At 42.8% G+C, this 14,998-nt stretch overlaps 1 protein-coding gene across 1 annotated transcript in view; it reads right to left on the reverse strand.

Moving 5' to 3' along the window:
• LOC136587526 (arf-GAP with SH3 domain, ANK repeat and PH domain-containing protein 1-like) overlaps nucleotides 1-14,998 on the reverse strand; it is a 193,270-nt gene that overhangs the window by 17,747 nt on the left and 160,525 nt on the right. The window contains exons 14-19 of the mRNA XM_066586153.1: nucleotides 11,789-11,952; nucleotides 5,950-6,083; nucleotides 3,569-3,660; nucleotides 3,235-3,421; nucleotides 1,568-1,653; nucleotides 959-1,074 (exon numbers count right to left, since the gene is read on the reverse strand). Coding sequence (XP_066442250.1) covers nucleotides 959-1,074; nucleotides 1,568-1,653; nucleotides 3,235-3,421; nucleotides 3,569-3,660; nucleotides 5,950-6,083; nucleotides 11,789-11,952 — 779 coding nt within the window. The remainder of the gene's footprint in view (nucleotides 1-958; nucleotides 1,075-1,567; nucleotides 1,654-3,234; nucleotides 3,422-3,568; nucleotides 3,661-5,949; nucleotides 6,084-11,788; nucleotides 11,953-14,998) is intronic.

Genomic DNA, 14,998 nt, shown 5'->3' on the forward strand with positions numbered 1-14,998 from the left:
AAATCCATTCTTTTTCCAATAGGCTAGATTAGTTTTAGGGATCAACCAGAACATGATGTATACTTCCTTTTTTGATGGCAGCTACAGTCTACTTAAAATGACTTCTTTCCACAACTTTTATGTACATTTTTATGGGGAACTCATGTGTACAGCTAAATATGTACAGTTTTATGGGGAACTCATGTGTACATTTTTAAGGTTTTTTTATTTTACTGTTTTTGAATTAATATGTAGAGAACATAAACCTAGATTAAATGTAATGTTACTGGCCTCATTGATAAGGAAGGGGGGGGGGTTAGGTTTCTAAGGCTGCATTTACATGGGGAAGTACAATATTGGTCCGAGAAACTAATATTGCGTCTGTACAGATGCGATTTTTCTTTGATTGCGATGTGTTTTGTGAGAAAAACACATTGCATTGCTGTAAATGCGAGTTTCAAGCGTGTGAAAACAATCGCATGTTGGTACAGTACTGCTAATGGCAAAATCACACTCGCACACGGCATGTCAGTGTGATGCAATTTTTGTCTCCCATAGGAAATAATAGACGATACTGCCCAAAAACGGGACATACTGCGATTTTTCCGTCTTGCAGCATTGCTATCAAAGAAAGATCGCACATGTAAAGAGACCCATTGCAATACACAAAACTCACACAATAAAATTGCCCGTCTAAATCCAACCTAATTTGGGTTTGTACTTCCTTGCCTCCTAGCTTTGACATTTCTCACCATCTCGGTCTACATTTTCCTTAGACTACGGTATGTTGTTAAGTTAGTTTCTTACAATGAGTTTCTAGGGCCAGGCCAGTTATCTGTGGGCAAATGTAAATCTTGCTTATTATTTGTCCTTTTTGTAAATGTATGTTAAATTTGGTTCTTGGCTTATCACACATCTCCAGCAGAAATATCAAACTGAGCCGAGCCTATAGGTCTATTGGTTATAGATTGGCACTCACTTATCTTTACGTTGATTTTAGCTCTCAGGAAGAGCTTCATGCTCTCAGTTTTGTTGTACAAGCTGCAGTAGTGAAGCGGGGTGTTGCCTCGGACAGTCTGCTTCATCAGATTTCCACTATTGAAAAGAAAATTCTAATATTTTAGATAAACACACAGATGGCACAAAAACAAGCAATTTTTGTTAAGATTAAAGGGGTTTCTGAGACATTTACTACTGATAAGCTATCCTGAGGATAAGTCATCAATAGTTGATCGGCAGGGTTCCACACCTCAGGATCCTGGCCAATCAGATACCTGCCGGGCATGGTGACAATGCAGACAGTGCTGGAAGCAGATAATGCTGTCCGTAGTGCAGTGGTATGGTTTGGTATTGCAGGCACAGCCTCCACTGAATTCAATGGGAACTCAGCCTGTAGTACCAAACCAGGCTGCTACGATCTTGACAGGGCAATCCTGTTTCCAGTGCTGTCCACACTGACAGCAGGCCTAGCAATCAGTCGATCCCAAGCTTCTCAGCTGATCAATACTGGTGACAATAGATTATCAATAGTAACAGTCCCAGACAACCCCTTTAAGTATATTCTATTACATTGTAAACAATTGCTTACCTGTTGTGCACCAAAAAATCTACAATATGCAATGAAGTTCGGTCTGATAGTAACACTGCCAAATGCAGAATAGTCTCGCCAGCCTCCTAAATTACAATAATAATGATCCAGTAAGCAACAATATTTCACTACAGCAATACATACTGTAACACGAAAAGCTGGTAATTAGAAAGATAATCCTGACTATATACATGATAGTATGTTAACCCCCTAAGGACCACCCCTTTGTTTTCATCTTTGGTTATTTATCCATCATTGTAGCTGTCCGAGGGCTTGTTTTTTGCGGGAGGAGTCGTATTTTTCAATGCTACTATATAATGTAGCATATAATGTACTGAAAAACTTCTACAAATCTGTAAGTGGAGTGAAATTGGAAAAAAACACAATTCCGCCATCTTTGGGGTGGGTCTTGTTTTTACAGTGTACACACTGCAGCAAAAATGACATGATAACTTTATTCTGTGGGTCAGTACTATTTCACGATATCACATTTATGTCATCTTTTTTGCTGTACTACTTTTAAAAGCGAAATATCTTCAGAAAAATAAATATTTTTTCCAGCCATCTTCTGACTGCCATAACTTTTTTTTTTCCGTCGACATAGTTGTCTGAGGGCTTGTTTTTCTCAGGACGTCCTGTAGTTTCTATTGGTACCATGTTGGAGTACATAAAACCTTTTCATCCCTGTTTATTAAACTGTTGTTTTGGAAATAGAGTGTTTAAAAAAGCGCAATCCTAGCGGTGTGTTTTTTTTTTTCTGATGACACAAATAATGCGTTACTTTGATAGATCAGACTTTTATGGATGCAGTGATACCAAATATGATTTGTCTTTTATTGGTTTAATTTTTTATTTTATATATATATATATATATATATATATATATACACACACACACACACATATGCATATACATACATATGTGAAAAGCTGGGAGGGGGCAAAATTTTTACTTACTTTTAGTTATTCTAATGCTACAGTATTACATTATACTGCCATTCTACCAAACCACTCCACAGGCATGACTTGATAGGCAATCAGCCATGGCAGTACTTGGAGCCTTAAGAAAGCCCCAGGCTGCCATAACAAACAAACAGTACCTCACAATAACATTACGGAAGAAAGGGGGCGTTTGGGGCCCCGAGCTTCAATCAGGGGATTAAAATGCTGCTGTTAGAACTAATAGTGGCATTTAAATGGTTAACAGCTATGATCAGCCGGCGCATGTCAGCTGTAAGAAACAGCTGGCACCTACATTGCAGGTAGCAGGATCAGCTCCTGATCCCCTCCCTGCAAACCTGAAACACACAGTATGTAACTGTACATCCTGTGTCGTTAAGGAGTTAAGGATCTAATGGTATCTATGAAAGTGATCCAAGTACCCTAACTACCCATGGATGTTTGTAAGAGCATGCCAGATATCACATAGTGGAGCAGATTTATGAAACTGTTTAAAAGAAAAACTGTCTTAGTTGTCCATAGCAACCAATCACAGTGCTGCTTTCATTTTACCAGAATACAGAATGAAAGCAGCACTGTGATTGGTTGCTATGGACTAGGTGTTAATGGTTCTTAACATTCTTTGCTAACAATACTGCAGCTATCTATTTTTGAGTAAATGTCATTCACTGTTCACTTGTTTTACAACAGTTTTGTCCATAAGTTACCTGTGCTGGTTGGGGTAAGGGCTCTGTTAAATCAACCTTTTCTGCATAGGCCTGGATCAGTGCAAAGATATCCTTAAACCGGACAGCGTCTTGAAGATCATGCAGCTTGGTCAATGGATGTGTGTTGCTTCGTTTTGTATACATCCAGTGCACGTACTTGGAGTTAATAAAGTCTTTTCTGGTGGTCCTATAAAATGTACAAAAATGAGTTCTTAAATGAATAACCTCACATGGTCTTTAAATCTATAGGAGCTACCAAAGGTTAATACTTAGCTACAAAATACAACATACAAAGTAGATGCTGTACAATAAAAAAAAAACACTATATACTCACATGGCACTGTCTATAGTTGGCTTGATTGTCGGAGACGGGAGACTGGCCTCCACAATGTCATTGAATCCAGAGTTACCAACATTTTTGGCCAACTGAAAACACAGCATGGGGATAGATGGAAGTGAACAGAGGCTGACCATCATAAAGAAATAATAAGAAATCTGACATGTCATAGTCTACATCCCTAAACCTCCAGTGTTTCATCAACTAGTAGCAATGTCACCATCACAGGAATGATGGAAGAGGACACATGTTCCTCTGATATTTTCAGCCTTCACAATCTAGCAATGACACAAGTCCGTCAGAACTGTAGCAAATATATTATAATACGAGGGGCTGCTGATAAGTCTTTTGCTTTGTGCTCTTTTTTTTGTTTCTATGGTAACAAATGTTACATCACATGAAAGCCTTATATGTTTAATATATGTTTTCAAAATGTTGTGTTTGTAGCTTATGGCAACAGTGATCTAGGCACGCAGGAAAACAAAATGGCGGAGTCTAAGGCGATATTCACAGCCAATGAGAGCAGAGGAGTGATAAATTTTTGTTTCTGCAAGGAAAGTCCGCGACGGATATTCATGGTGATATGTCGCAGACATTGGGTGATCAATGCCCTTCATATTCTACAGTTAGGAACTCGGTTGCCAAATTTAAAACGGGCCACTTCAGCACCAATGATGAGGAACGTCCTGGACGACCGAGAGAGGTTGTTGTTCCGGAGATCCTTGATGCTGCGCACAACCTCACACTGGAGAATTGGCGAATTTCAGCTAAAGGAATAGCAGACATCATGGGGATTTCTGGTGAATGTGTTTGTGTCATTATCCATAAACATTGGAACATGAAGAAGCTATCTGCAAAGTGGGTCCCCAAAACAGATCAGAAAAGCATGCGAGTGAAAACTTCCCGGTCCATTTGTCAGCGTTTCTGGACTGATAAGAACTTCCTGGATCGACTGGTCACTATGGATGAGACCTTGATTTATTTGTATGACCCTGAAACCAAGGAGCAGTCAAAAGAGTGGAGGCACAGTGGTTCTCCTCACCCAAAGAAGTTCAGGGTGCAAAAATCAGCCAGTAAGGTGATGGCGTCTGTGTTCTGGTATAAGGAGGGCGTGCTGCTAGTGGACTACCTTCAAAATGGTTCCACCATCAATGCAAGGTATTACATTGAACTTTTGGACCAATTGAAGGCAGCTCTGAAGGCCAGAATGCCCGGCAAGCTGTCTAAAGGAATCTAGTTCCTGCAAGACAACGCTTCCGCTCACACTACACAAGCGACCACGGCAAAACTGGTGGAGCTAGGCTTCCAGCTGGTTGACCACCCACCTTATTCACCAGATCTAGCTCCCTCGACTATCATCTGTTTCCAAACCTGAAGAAACACCTCAAGGGTACCAAATTTCACACCATTTCTGATGCCATGGCTGCTACGGATGACTGGTTTGATGTAATGTAAAGTTTCATCTTTCTATCTCGTTTCTTTCTGGGTAAAGCCAAAGACTTATCAGCAGCCCCTCATATAATATTATGCTTTTCGTACATATCGCACACAAGTGGTAAAGAGATTTTTTTAAGATCTTTAAATATTAAATTAAATGAATGGAGGGAGATATTTGTCAGATGTTTTTCAGTAGACCTTTATTATTTTTTACCGAGAGTGTTAAAGGGGTTGTCCCGCGCCGAAACGGGTTTTTTTTTTTTCAACCCCCCCCCCGTTCGGCGCGAGACAACCCCGATGCAGGGACGTACAGAAAGCTCACCGGAGCGCTTACCTTAATCCCCGCGCTCCGGTGACTTCTATACTTACCTGTGAAGATGGCCGCCGGGATCCTCTGCCTCCGTGGACCGCAGCTCTTCTGTGCGGTCCATTGCCGATTCCAGCCTCCTGATTGGCTGGAATCGGCACGTGACGGGGCGGAGCTACACGGAGCTACACGGAGCCCCATAGAGAACAGGAGAAGACCTGGACTGCGCAAGCGCGGCTAATTTGGCCATCGGAGGGCGAAAATTAGTCGGCACCATGGAGACGAGGACGCTAGCAACGGAGCAGGTAAGTAAAAAACTTTTTATAACTTCTGTATGGCTCATAATTAATGCACAATGTACATTACAAAGTGCATTATTATGGCCATACAGAAGTGTATAGACCCACTTGCTGCCGCGGGACAACCCCTTTAAAGTCCTGAACACTATCTTGGACTCTTTAAGTCATTTTATTAAACTATCTAAATAACTAATACAAAGTCTTATTTATATTTTATAATATTGTCAAATAATAGAATATCGGGTATTACACAATATGGGTAATTTGTACGGGGAAAAAAAGGTATTTGTTTGAATACAGCAATGTGTAAAAATTGGGAATGTGTTTCCTTTTACCAAGAGCTCTGAGGTTCCAAGTTTGTCAAGGGAGAGGGACTGAATACGAGAGTGATGGACGCCAAGTTCTCTATGTACCCCAGAACATTCAATACAAGTCAGGATACCCAGATTTATAGACAGCCATGTTGGATCTGATGGATACATAAAAAAACATATATCATTTTATATGAGATGGATAAAACATAATCAAATATATATATAAAAAAAAAACACTTCTGTAAAAATCATAAGAGACTTAATAGTTCCTAGATGTAAATCAGGGGCATAAGGTACCGTTACACAAGACAATTGATGGACACATAAGCGCCCGACAGCTGCTCAAGGAACTATCACTCCTGTGCGATTACACAGGAGCAATAGTGGTTCGGTGAATGGAGGCGGAGTGTGCCAGAGATGTCTTCCAGACGCCCATCTCCATTCATTGTAAATAGGCTTTTGTTTAATGATGACCAACTGTTAGTCTACAGGGAAGCGAGTGAGAAATCACTCACTTGTCAGAGCTCACCTAAAAAACAAGCGACTCTGACAAGTGAGTAATTTCTCGCTCACTGCCCTGTTGGTGGCTGTATGTACATGGGCTGAGTATCGCAGAAAATCATTGTTTTCAGTGACTATTTGGACAATAATCGTCCGGTCTATAAATAGAGAAAGGGGTTTGTACTAAAAGTCAAGGCCACTCCTGGTGGAGATGGTCCATGTCACCACTGCTCACTCTCTCTGAAATGGGGAAACCTAATGTTTGTTGACCTTCTCCTCTTATTGCTAGGTTGTCCCTTGGGTCATTTTCGCCACTGATTTCTTTTTGGAAAGGTTGCGATGTCTTTTATGGAAAAGTACACATGAAAGGAAAAGGGCCAAGAACCCACTGGTGGAACCCATTCTCCATTGGCCACAGCTTTCCTGACATGAGTGTTTGAGTAAATACTTGGATGCTCCATAAAATAACTATTTTAGACCATCTTTTCTTAAAATTATGAGCTTTTCTGTTCCTCTACTCATAACTTTCTTGACAGAATAATAAACTTACAGCTGGGAGCAACCTTTCACGTATAACAGAGAAAAGAGTTCAAGCGCAAGAATGATAACCTGACTTACCTTTATTAAATTACAAGGCCAGCACAGGCAAACATGTTTTGAGGCATAAGGCCGCCTGCACCCAGGTGGGTCGGATTATGCATGCGGAGGGTTGGCAGCGGAATCTGGCCCTGGCAGCAGCGACATCCGTGCGTACCTGCTTTCTTTTCTCCGAGTCTGTACTGCAGATAGTCCGCACGGCTCGGCGTCGGACATGCACAGTCCAGATTTTTTTTTAAACTCTTGCTTTTGCCACGGAATCCAGGACCTTTCCACAATTGGGGAAGGGCCGCGGATCGGACAGCTTCCATTGACTTCAGTGAAATTTGTCTGCACGGAATCCACGCAAAAATGGAGCATGCTGCGATTTCTGTTTGACTGCAGAAAGAATCACTTTTCCATAGCATGCTATGTGCAATATTTGCAGCAGAACTTGGAGGTGGACACCTACTCCGGATTCTGCAATGCAAATCCGCTTGTGTGCAGGCGGCCATTACCTCTTCTTCAGTGAAATGCTAGAGGAGAACACAGCTGGGTCAGAGATTCTGTCTTGGCTGTGTTCCCATTTGTAGAGAATGAGGTAATGCATCTGAACTCTTTTAAGCCACCTGCACACGGGCAGATTTGGATGGCGTAATCCAGAGTGAGTGTCCGCCTTTGGATTCCGCAGCAAATGCCGCCCATAGTATGCTATGGCAAAACGTGATTTCCTCTACACGAGCAGAAATCAATTGCGATTCTATGCGGATTTCATGTGGACGGCTTCCATTAAAGTCTATGGAAGTCGTCCATACCGCAACACTTCCGCAATTATCATTGCAGAAAGTTTGTGGGATCCGTGTCATTGCCTAGGGACAACACGGCATAATCTGTACTGCTCATGTGTGCTGGCTCGACGGCCAAGCCATCCGCAGTATAGATTAAAAGACCATTGAACAGGTACTCTGGGGTCGTCGGCCAGGCATAGGGTGGGAATCCGCTGCAGGATCACACATGCGGTATCCGACCCGACGGTGTGCAGGGGGCCTTATATATTGAAGGTTGTGCCATTACTGGCTTTTTTTCCTTCATCTTTATGCCAAACTCACAGCTCACTACATCTTCTAGGCTATGGTGTCCACGTCCACGTGAGCTAGCAGCACCTTCCATATCATTATGTCCCAAGTATATCTCCAGACCCCAAAGCACCATAGCCCTTAAGGGGCATTTTTCCAGTCTATAGGAGCGCTCCATCCATTTTCTTGCATTCTATACCAAATTCACAGAATGGACAGTATCAGACTGGATTCACACTGGCGTATGTGTTTTTACATTCGCCCGCCGGCGAAGTAAAAATGGGTGAACGGGTGCACAAATCTAATGTTTGTGCACCCGTTTAGATGGCATGGGCCTAGCGGATGTACCCAGAGGTCACAATGCCGTTGGGTGGGAGGAGACAGTTTTGCTCTGCTAAACTGTGTCTTCCTCTTCCCTTCCCTTCATCGTCTCTCTGCAAGGGGAGGAGTTTGGACAGGGCGGGAGCTAATGTGCTAAGCTCCCGCCCCCTCTTTGCCCCTTGTCACAGCCAGCAATGGAGGGGGCAGATCTTAGCTGCACCTTGTCCCACCCCCTCCCATCGCAAACAGCCGGCAAGGGGCAGAGAGGAGCAGGGAAGGTTTATGGGAGTATAGCACTCACCATGCTAAACTCTCTCCCACCTCCCTTCTCCGACAGCTGTCATAGGCTCCCATAGGAGTCTATACAGTCACCGCCGGCGAAAAAAGCGCACAGCCAAAATGCCCTATCTTGGCCAGCAGGGCGCTTTTACGCCACATTGTAAACCACTGCATCAGAGGGGCAGCGTATATTAGCCGGGTGTGAAAACCAGGCAGATATACGCCCGTGTGAATTCAGCCTTAGACTGCGTAAAGACACCCACAACCCCCCAGTAGCCAATTTATTCATAAAATTCTAAAAGAAATAACTGAGGAAATACAAAGATTTACTAAGACAGACATGTCAGGAGAACTGACAGCTCCTCTTTAAGCATACAATCAATGTTCACAGTAGGCAGGGGTAAGTAATATTTTTATTACCACCAGTCGTTAAGTGTTGGGTCTCAGGGTGCATTTAACAGTGACAGCGTCCCCAGCAGGTGCTCATAAATGAGAAGCATTGATTGCTTCAAGGCTGTCATGCAGGTGGTTTAATGTCAAATATGACAGCACAGAAATTCCTAATTGATCAGGGAACTAACTAATTGGATAACAACTTTCAAAACAGTCAAAGAAAGTTCTATATAATGCATTAAAACTTGTGACTTGAGAGAACTCGGATGCAGTTGAGATGTAGATACCAGAGCTTCATGTCTGGGATTACAGCTGATATCTGTGATCAGTGTCAGTTCATCAAGAATGAACCGTTAATTAAGCTTTCATGCTTCAGACCTACCGTACATGATCTTAGAACAATATGCTTTTATGATGCTTGATGTATGCTTTATAATTACATACTTAAAGGTTAATGTGTTACCCATGTTATATTTGGAAATTAGAGCCGACACATAACATAGTCTAAGCCGACCAACCTAAGTATGCCTTTTAAAGGAAGACCTGTTAGGTAGCACAAGGCTGCGAGTAACACTTGCGTTTTACCAGAAATTGCTGGGCTGCAACAGGAATTGCAACTTGAAACAACTGCAAGTCCAGGTGCAATAAATTGGCTACAAATGCTTGTGTAACAGCATCCTTAGAAAAATAACTTTTGGCTAACACTTTCAGGTAGCTTCACTCCTTCTTAACTTATCTGCTGCACATATGAAGTTCTCTCTAGGAAGCCTAGGTAAATCTAATAGGGGAATTCATTGGCTGTTCTATAGGTCACTAACAAGAAATTTCACTACAAAGCCAAAAGCACACATATTTAGTTCCAACTGTATAGTTTGAAAGAGAAAATCAGGATTTTTGTACTTACCGGTAAATATTTTTCTCATCTCGTTCATTGGGGGACGAGCCTAGGACCATGGGTATAGCTACTGCCAATGGAAGGTGGCCACTAAGCAAAGACAGTGTGAGCTTCTCCTACCGGCTATACCCCTCGTGCAGGCACCAAGCTAGCCAGTTTGTATGCAGGCAGTAGGCACAGCAAGCAGGATAAAAACAGGTAAAACAACATTAAAAGGAAAAAATGGAAACCTTGAACAATGCCACAGAGCTTAGAACCATGTGCAACTCCAGGGAGAACACTCCAGCATGGGTGAGAACATTGTAAAGAAGTGAACATCCCTTTCGAGAAGGATGTTACACAACAGCTCAAAACTGTGAACCTGCAGCGCATCTAGTATCAGATTGAGGTCCTAAGGAGAGACTGGAGAATGGTATGGAGGATGTGGAAAAAGAATGGACAACACCAGCACCTGACTGTTCTGGGAGTTAAGGCCCAGTCCCATGTCCAAGTCTTCTTGCATGAAAGACGGATAACGAGATGGCAAAAAATGCATAGGATGGAAGTCATGTTGTTCTCCCCAGAGGAAGAACGTCTTCCAGACAATGATAAACTTGGGAAGAGGAGAGTTTTCTGGCCTTTATCATAGTTTGAATGACCGGTTTGTCAAAACCACAGGTTCTTCGGACTGCTGCTATGAGTGTTGCAGGATAAACAAAGGAGAAGGGAAGCTCCCTGCTAGGCAGCGCTTAACCAGTCCTGGGTTGGTGTAGATGCAGAGCTAGGATGCCGACGACACCGTGGAACAGGAATCAGGAGGTCGTCGGGTGAACTACAGGTCCCAACAGCAGCAGAGAGCAATGTGCTGAGGCAGAGAGCAACAAACAGGACCTGAGGGAAGGTTCTGTAGCAGAGAAGAGCAAGAGCCAATGGGAAAAGAGCATTCAGGTGCTAAGCCAGAAGATTAGAGGAAGAGCAGGAAGCCCACCCTCCAGCCTTTAGAACACCTGTGGGAGGTACTTCCCCCAGTGGTCGGAAAAACAGGATGCAGCTGGATGCGCCTCCTGCAGAGAGAGCTTCACTGCCCCTGGGCAAGTCCTCTGCTGGCATGATGCCACAGCAAAAGAAGCAGTATCAGCAGCAGGGGCAAGAGCGATGAAGGAAGAAATGGTGAGTCATTACATAATCCCTGCCAGAGCGGAGCGGACCAATTTTCCCCCCACACCAAACAGTCCTACTGGGGCCAAAGAAGAAAAAAGGAAGAGAGAGCTACCGGAGGTATGTGATGGGGAAGAGAGGGGAGGCCCACTGGTGTTAATAGCGGTGGAGGCAGCCCCCAGCAGAAAAGATAGGATAACGGAGAGAGGGGTGGGAGGAGGATACTTACCCCAGCAGAGAGAATACTTACCTTTCTGCCAAAAAGAGTCCAGCACCCAGTTTCCAGTAGTGTACACCCCAATGCTTGCCTGCCTTTGAGGAGGGAGTGCTCCAATGTGGGGGTCACTATGGCTGGTGGGTTAGGGTAAAACTAATGTTGACTGTGCCTCCTTGTCTCCTGTGTGCTGGGCTTTGAAGAGTCAGGAAAAGCAAAGAGCAATGAAGGAAGAGGTCTGCCTCATATAAACACTTAGTTAAAACTGGCTAAATTGGTGCTTGCATGAGGTGTATAGCCAGCAGGAGGAGCTAACACTTTCTTTGCTTAGTGTCGGTCTCCTAGTGACAGTAGCTATACCCATGGTCCTAGGCTGTGTCCCCCAGTGCAACAGATGAGAAACAATATTTCCTCACATGCAGTTAACTAATTATATCTTGTGGAATATGATTCTTTACAATTTCTCACCGGGAGCTCCACAGTCACAGCACACACTATTCCCAGGCATTCGTCTGATATCTTCAATGATGGCTTTGGTGAGATCTTCTATACTATTCTCCTCACTGGGACGAGCTTCATGGAAGGCCATGTTCAGAGCTTCCTGTTTGCTGTTAGTTAGTACAGAGATCCATCTGAAAGATTATAGTTGTTATAAACAGTTATTCTGGGGACCATCATGAAAACAGGACCAACTCATTCATGAGATAGGCGGCAGTCCCATTTGGTGAACATCATGACATATTTTTTTCCATTACATGATTTTTATTGAAATTTTGTTTTCCAAAAAGTTAACATATACGTCAATACAATAACAGAACCCATAACCCCAGGTCTCTCTCTAATATCTTTACTGAGTTTCTTGTAGGCCAACACATATCAGTGTCATAAACGTCTTTGAAAACGTCACATCATTATGCAATACATAACTGAATAAAACATAACTAGGATTTACTATGAATGGCATTTGTGATTATTTCAGTCATATTCCTTGTAGACAAGAGCTAATGGCTGGTACAGGACATCAGCTTCCATCTTATATCACCTGGACCATATCCATCATCCGTTTGACATGTTAGTTACATAACATTAGGTGCTGAATTTGATAACCAAGAGTAAAGTATTGTACTTTTATCATATCTCTCCTGGCAATAAATCCCTCTAGTAACTGGAGATACATTCTACATCTTCATCATATATCGGCAGCCTCTCCAGATATTGTGGGAGGTGTGCAGAAATCAAAGCAACAGGCAGCCGGCTCAGATTTCATTGTATTAAACCATTCGCATGTAGCCATTTGAATCATATGCTGTTATATTTATGTTCCCCGTTGCGTTTCCCATGGCAGAAATCTATGAACTTTACTTTTAAATTTGCTCATTGTGGGAGGCAACTCATCCAGCCAATGTTGTGCTATCAATTTCCTCGCAGTGTATAATAATTTCATAACTGCCAATCACTCCGATTTCAGCACAGGCAGGTCATCCACATATCCCAGTATACACACCAATGGCGAGAGGTCCAACTCCACATTGTTTATTCCATTATCGTTCCAATATCTATTTAATTTAGGGCAGTGCCACAACATGTGTATGGGTCTTACAGTGCAAACACAAAGGGTTTTTATGACATGCTTGATTAAAAGGGTTGTCTGGTTGTGATACAATTTTTTAAAAATAGATCCAAATCTGTTAAAATAATAAAATAGTGGTAATTATTACCCATCCTGTATCCCAACAATTCAGCACTGCAGCCCAGCAGTCTTCCCGGTTTTTGTTTTGGAATGGCTACCACCTGAGCACTGCAGCCGACCACAGGCTGCGGCCGTCATGTGCCACTCTCCTGCCATCACCACTCAGATGCTGGGAGTCATGTATTCAGGGGAGCGGCACTTGAATGCTGCAGCGATCAGGTGGTAGCTGTTTCAAAACAAACACCCAGAGGACCAAGGGACTGCAGTGCTGGATAACTGTTGGAGGGGACAGTTGAGTACTGCTGCTTATAATATTTTAACAGATTTGGATCTACTTAAATAAATTGTATTACACCCGGACAACCCTTTAAATGTAGGAGGCACCTTTAAAGGGTTATTTTGAGAATTCTATGCTGACCCGTCCTGGGTACACCAGTGAGGTTTGTGATTGGCTGTAGTAGTCTGTGATGTCCCCTTCACAGACTGACTGCAGAATGCTATACAGACCCAATGGGGAGAAAGAGAGTTAGGGCCCAGAAGCTGCAGAAGTCCAGGACTGATTGAGTATATGTTCTTTTTTTAATTATTTTTCATCATGGACAGCTGGTTTAAAAACAATTTCTCAGAAAACCCCTTTAACACCTTCCCACCATAGGGCATAACTGTTCGTCCTGGCTTCCTGGTACTTAACGCAACAAGACGTACAGTTACACCCTGGGAATAGCGCAAGATCAGAAGAGATAGCCAGCCTTCCCCTGCAACAGCGGGGGTGCATCAGGACTATGACCCTCGCTTTTATCCCCTTCCCTGCCGCAATCTATGTAGATCGCAGCATGTAAAGGGTTCGCTGAGGGAGCGAGCACCCTTTGTGATGTCATCAGTCCCCTGCAAATTAACAAAGGAGGAAGGAAGGGGGGGCCATGGGTTGCCATGGCAACAGGATGCTACCTGCAGGCGTCCTGCATTGCCAATGCCTATGATCAGTAATACAAATGATAAGACATTGCAGGACAGAAGTCCTGCAATGCTTTATCATAGCGATCAAAGCTGCTATTGTACAACCCCCCTACAAGGACATAAAAAGTGTAAAGAAAAAGATAAAAATAATGTAAAAAAAAGAAAAATGTAAAAAAAAACCAAACCCTTTGTTGTGCTTTTTCCTATATTAGCATAACATTTTTTATTCAAAAATAAAATCCCACATATTTGGTATCGTTGTATCCATAACGACTTGAACAATAAATTGAATGGGCCTTTTTTCCTGCACAACTTTGAATGCAGCGATTTAGAAAAAAATAATAATTTCCAAAGAAAGGGGTTTTATTGCAGAAAAGTGGAAAAACCTAAAAAAATATAAAAAATTTTGGTATTGTTGTAATTGTACTGACCCGCAGAAAAAATGTATTGTGTCATTTATGCTGCATGATTAGGGGGGCATTCGGACAAGTGTAGTTTACACCCTGTTACAGCAACATGTAAACCACACTACTAACATGCAGGAATTCTGTGGTGAACGAGCTACTCGGTGCTCCATGGAGCAGCCCTTCACATGTCCGTGCTGCGAGCAGAGTGCTGCCGCGTCTCCCATAGGGGCCTGTGGTCAGCACCATGGACAGCGGTGCAGCACGGAGCTGACAGGCAAGTCGGCACTTATTGTCCTATCTTTTTTACCAGCGCAGATTCTACACTGGTAAAAAAGCTCTGTATGAGCGCTAACATAGCAACCTATTGGTTGTTATAGAAGCGTGGTTTACACGTTGGTGTAGCAGCGTGTAAACCACGCTCATCTGAATGCACCCTCATGCTGTAAAAAAAAAACCCAAAAACCTATGCAGAATTGATGTTTTCTCTCCCTACTGTCATAAAAAAATTAATAAAAGTTTTACACTATAGTCTATGCACCCGAAAACGGCACCAATAAAAACTACAGTTCGCTACGCAAAAAGCAAGCTCTTATATGGCTGTGTCGAGCAAAAAATAAAAAAAGT

Source organism: Eleutherodactylus coqui, chromosome 13 (assembly GCF_035609145.1).
Source record: "Eleutherodactylus coqui strain aEleCoq1 chromosome 13, aEleCoq1.hap1, whole genome shotgun sequence".
NCBI classification, from domain to species: domain Eukaryota; kingdom Metazoa; phylum Chordata; class Amphibia; order Anura; family Eleutherodactylidae; genus Eleutherodactylus; species Eleutherodactylus coqui.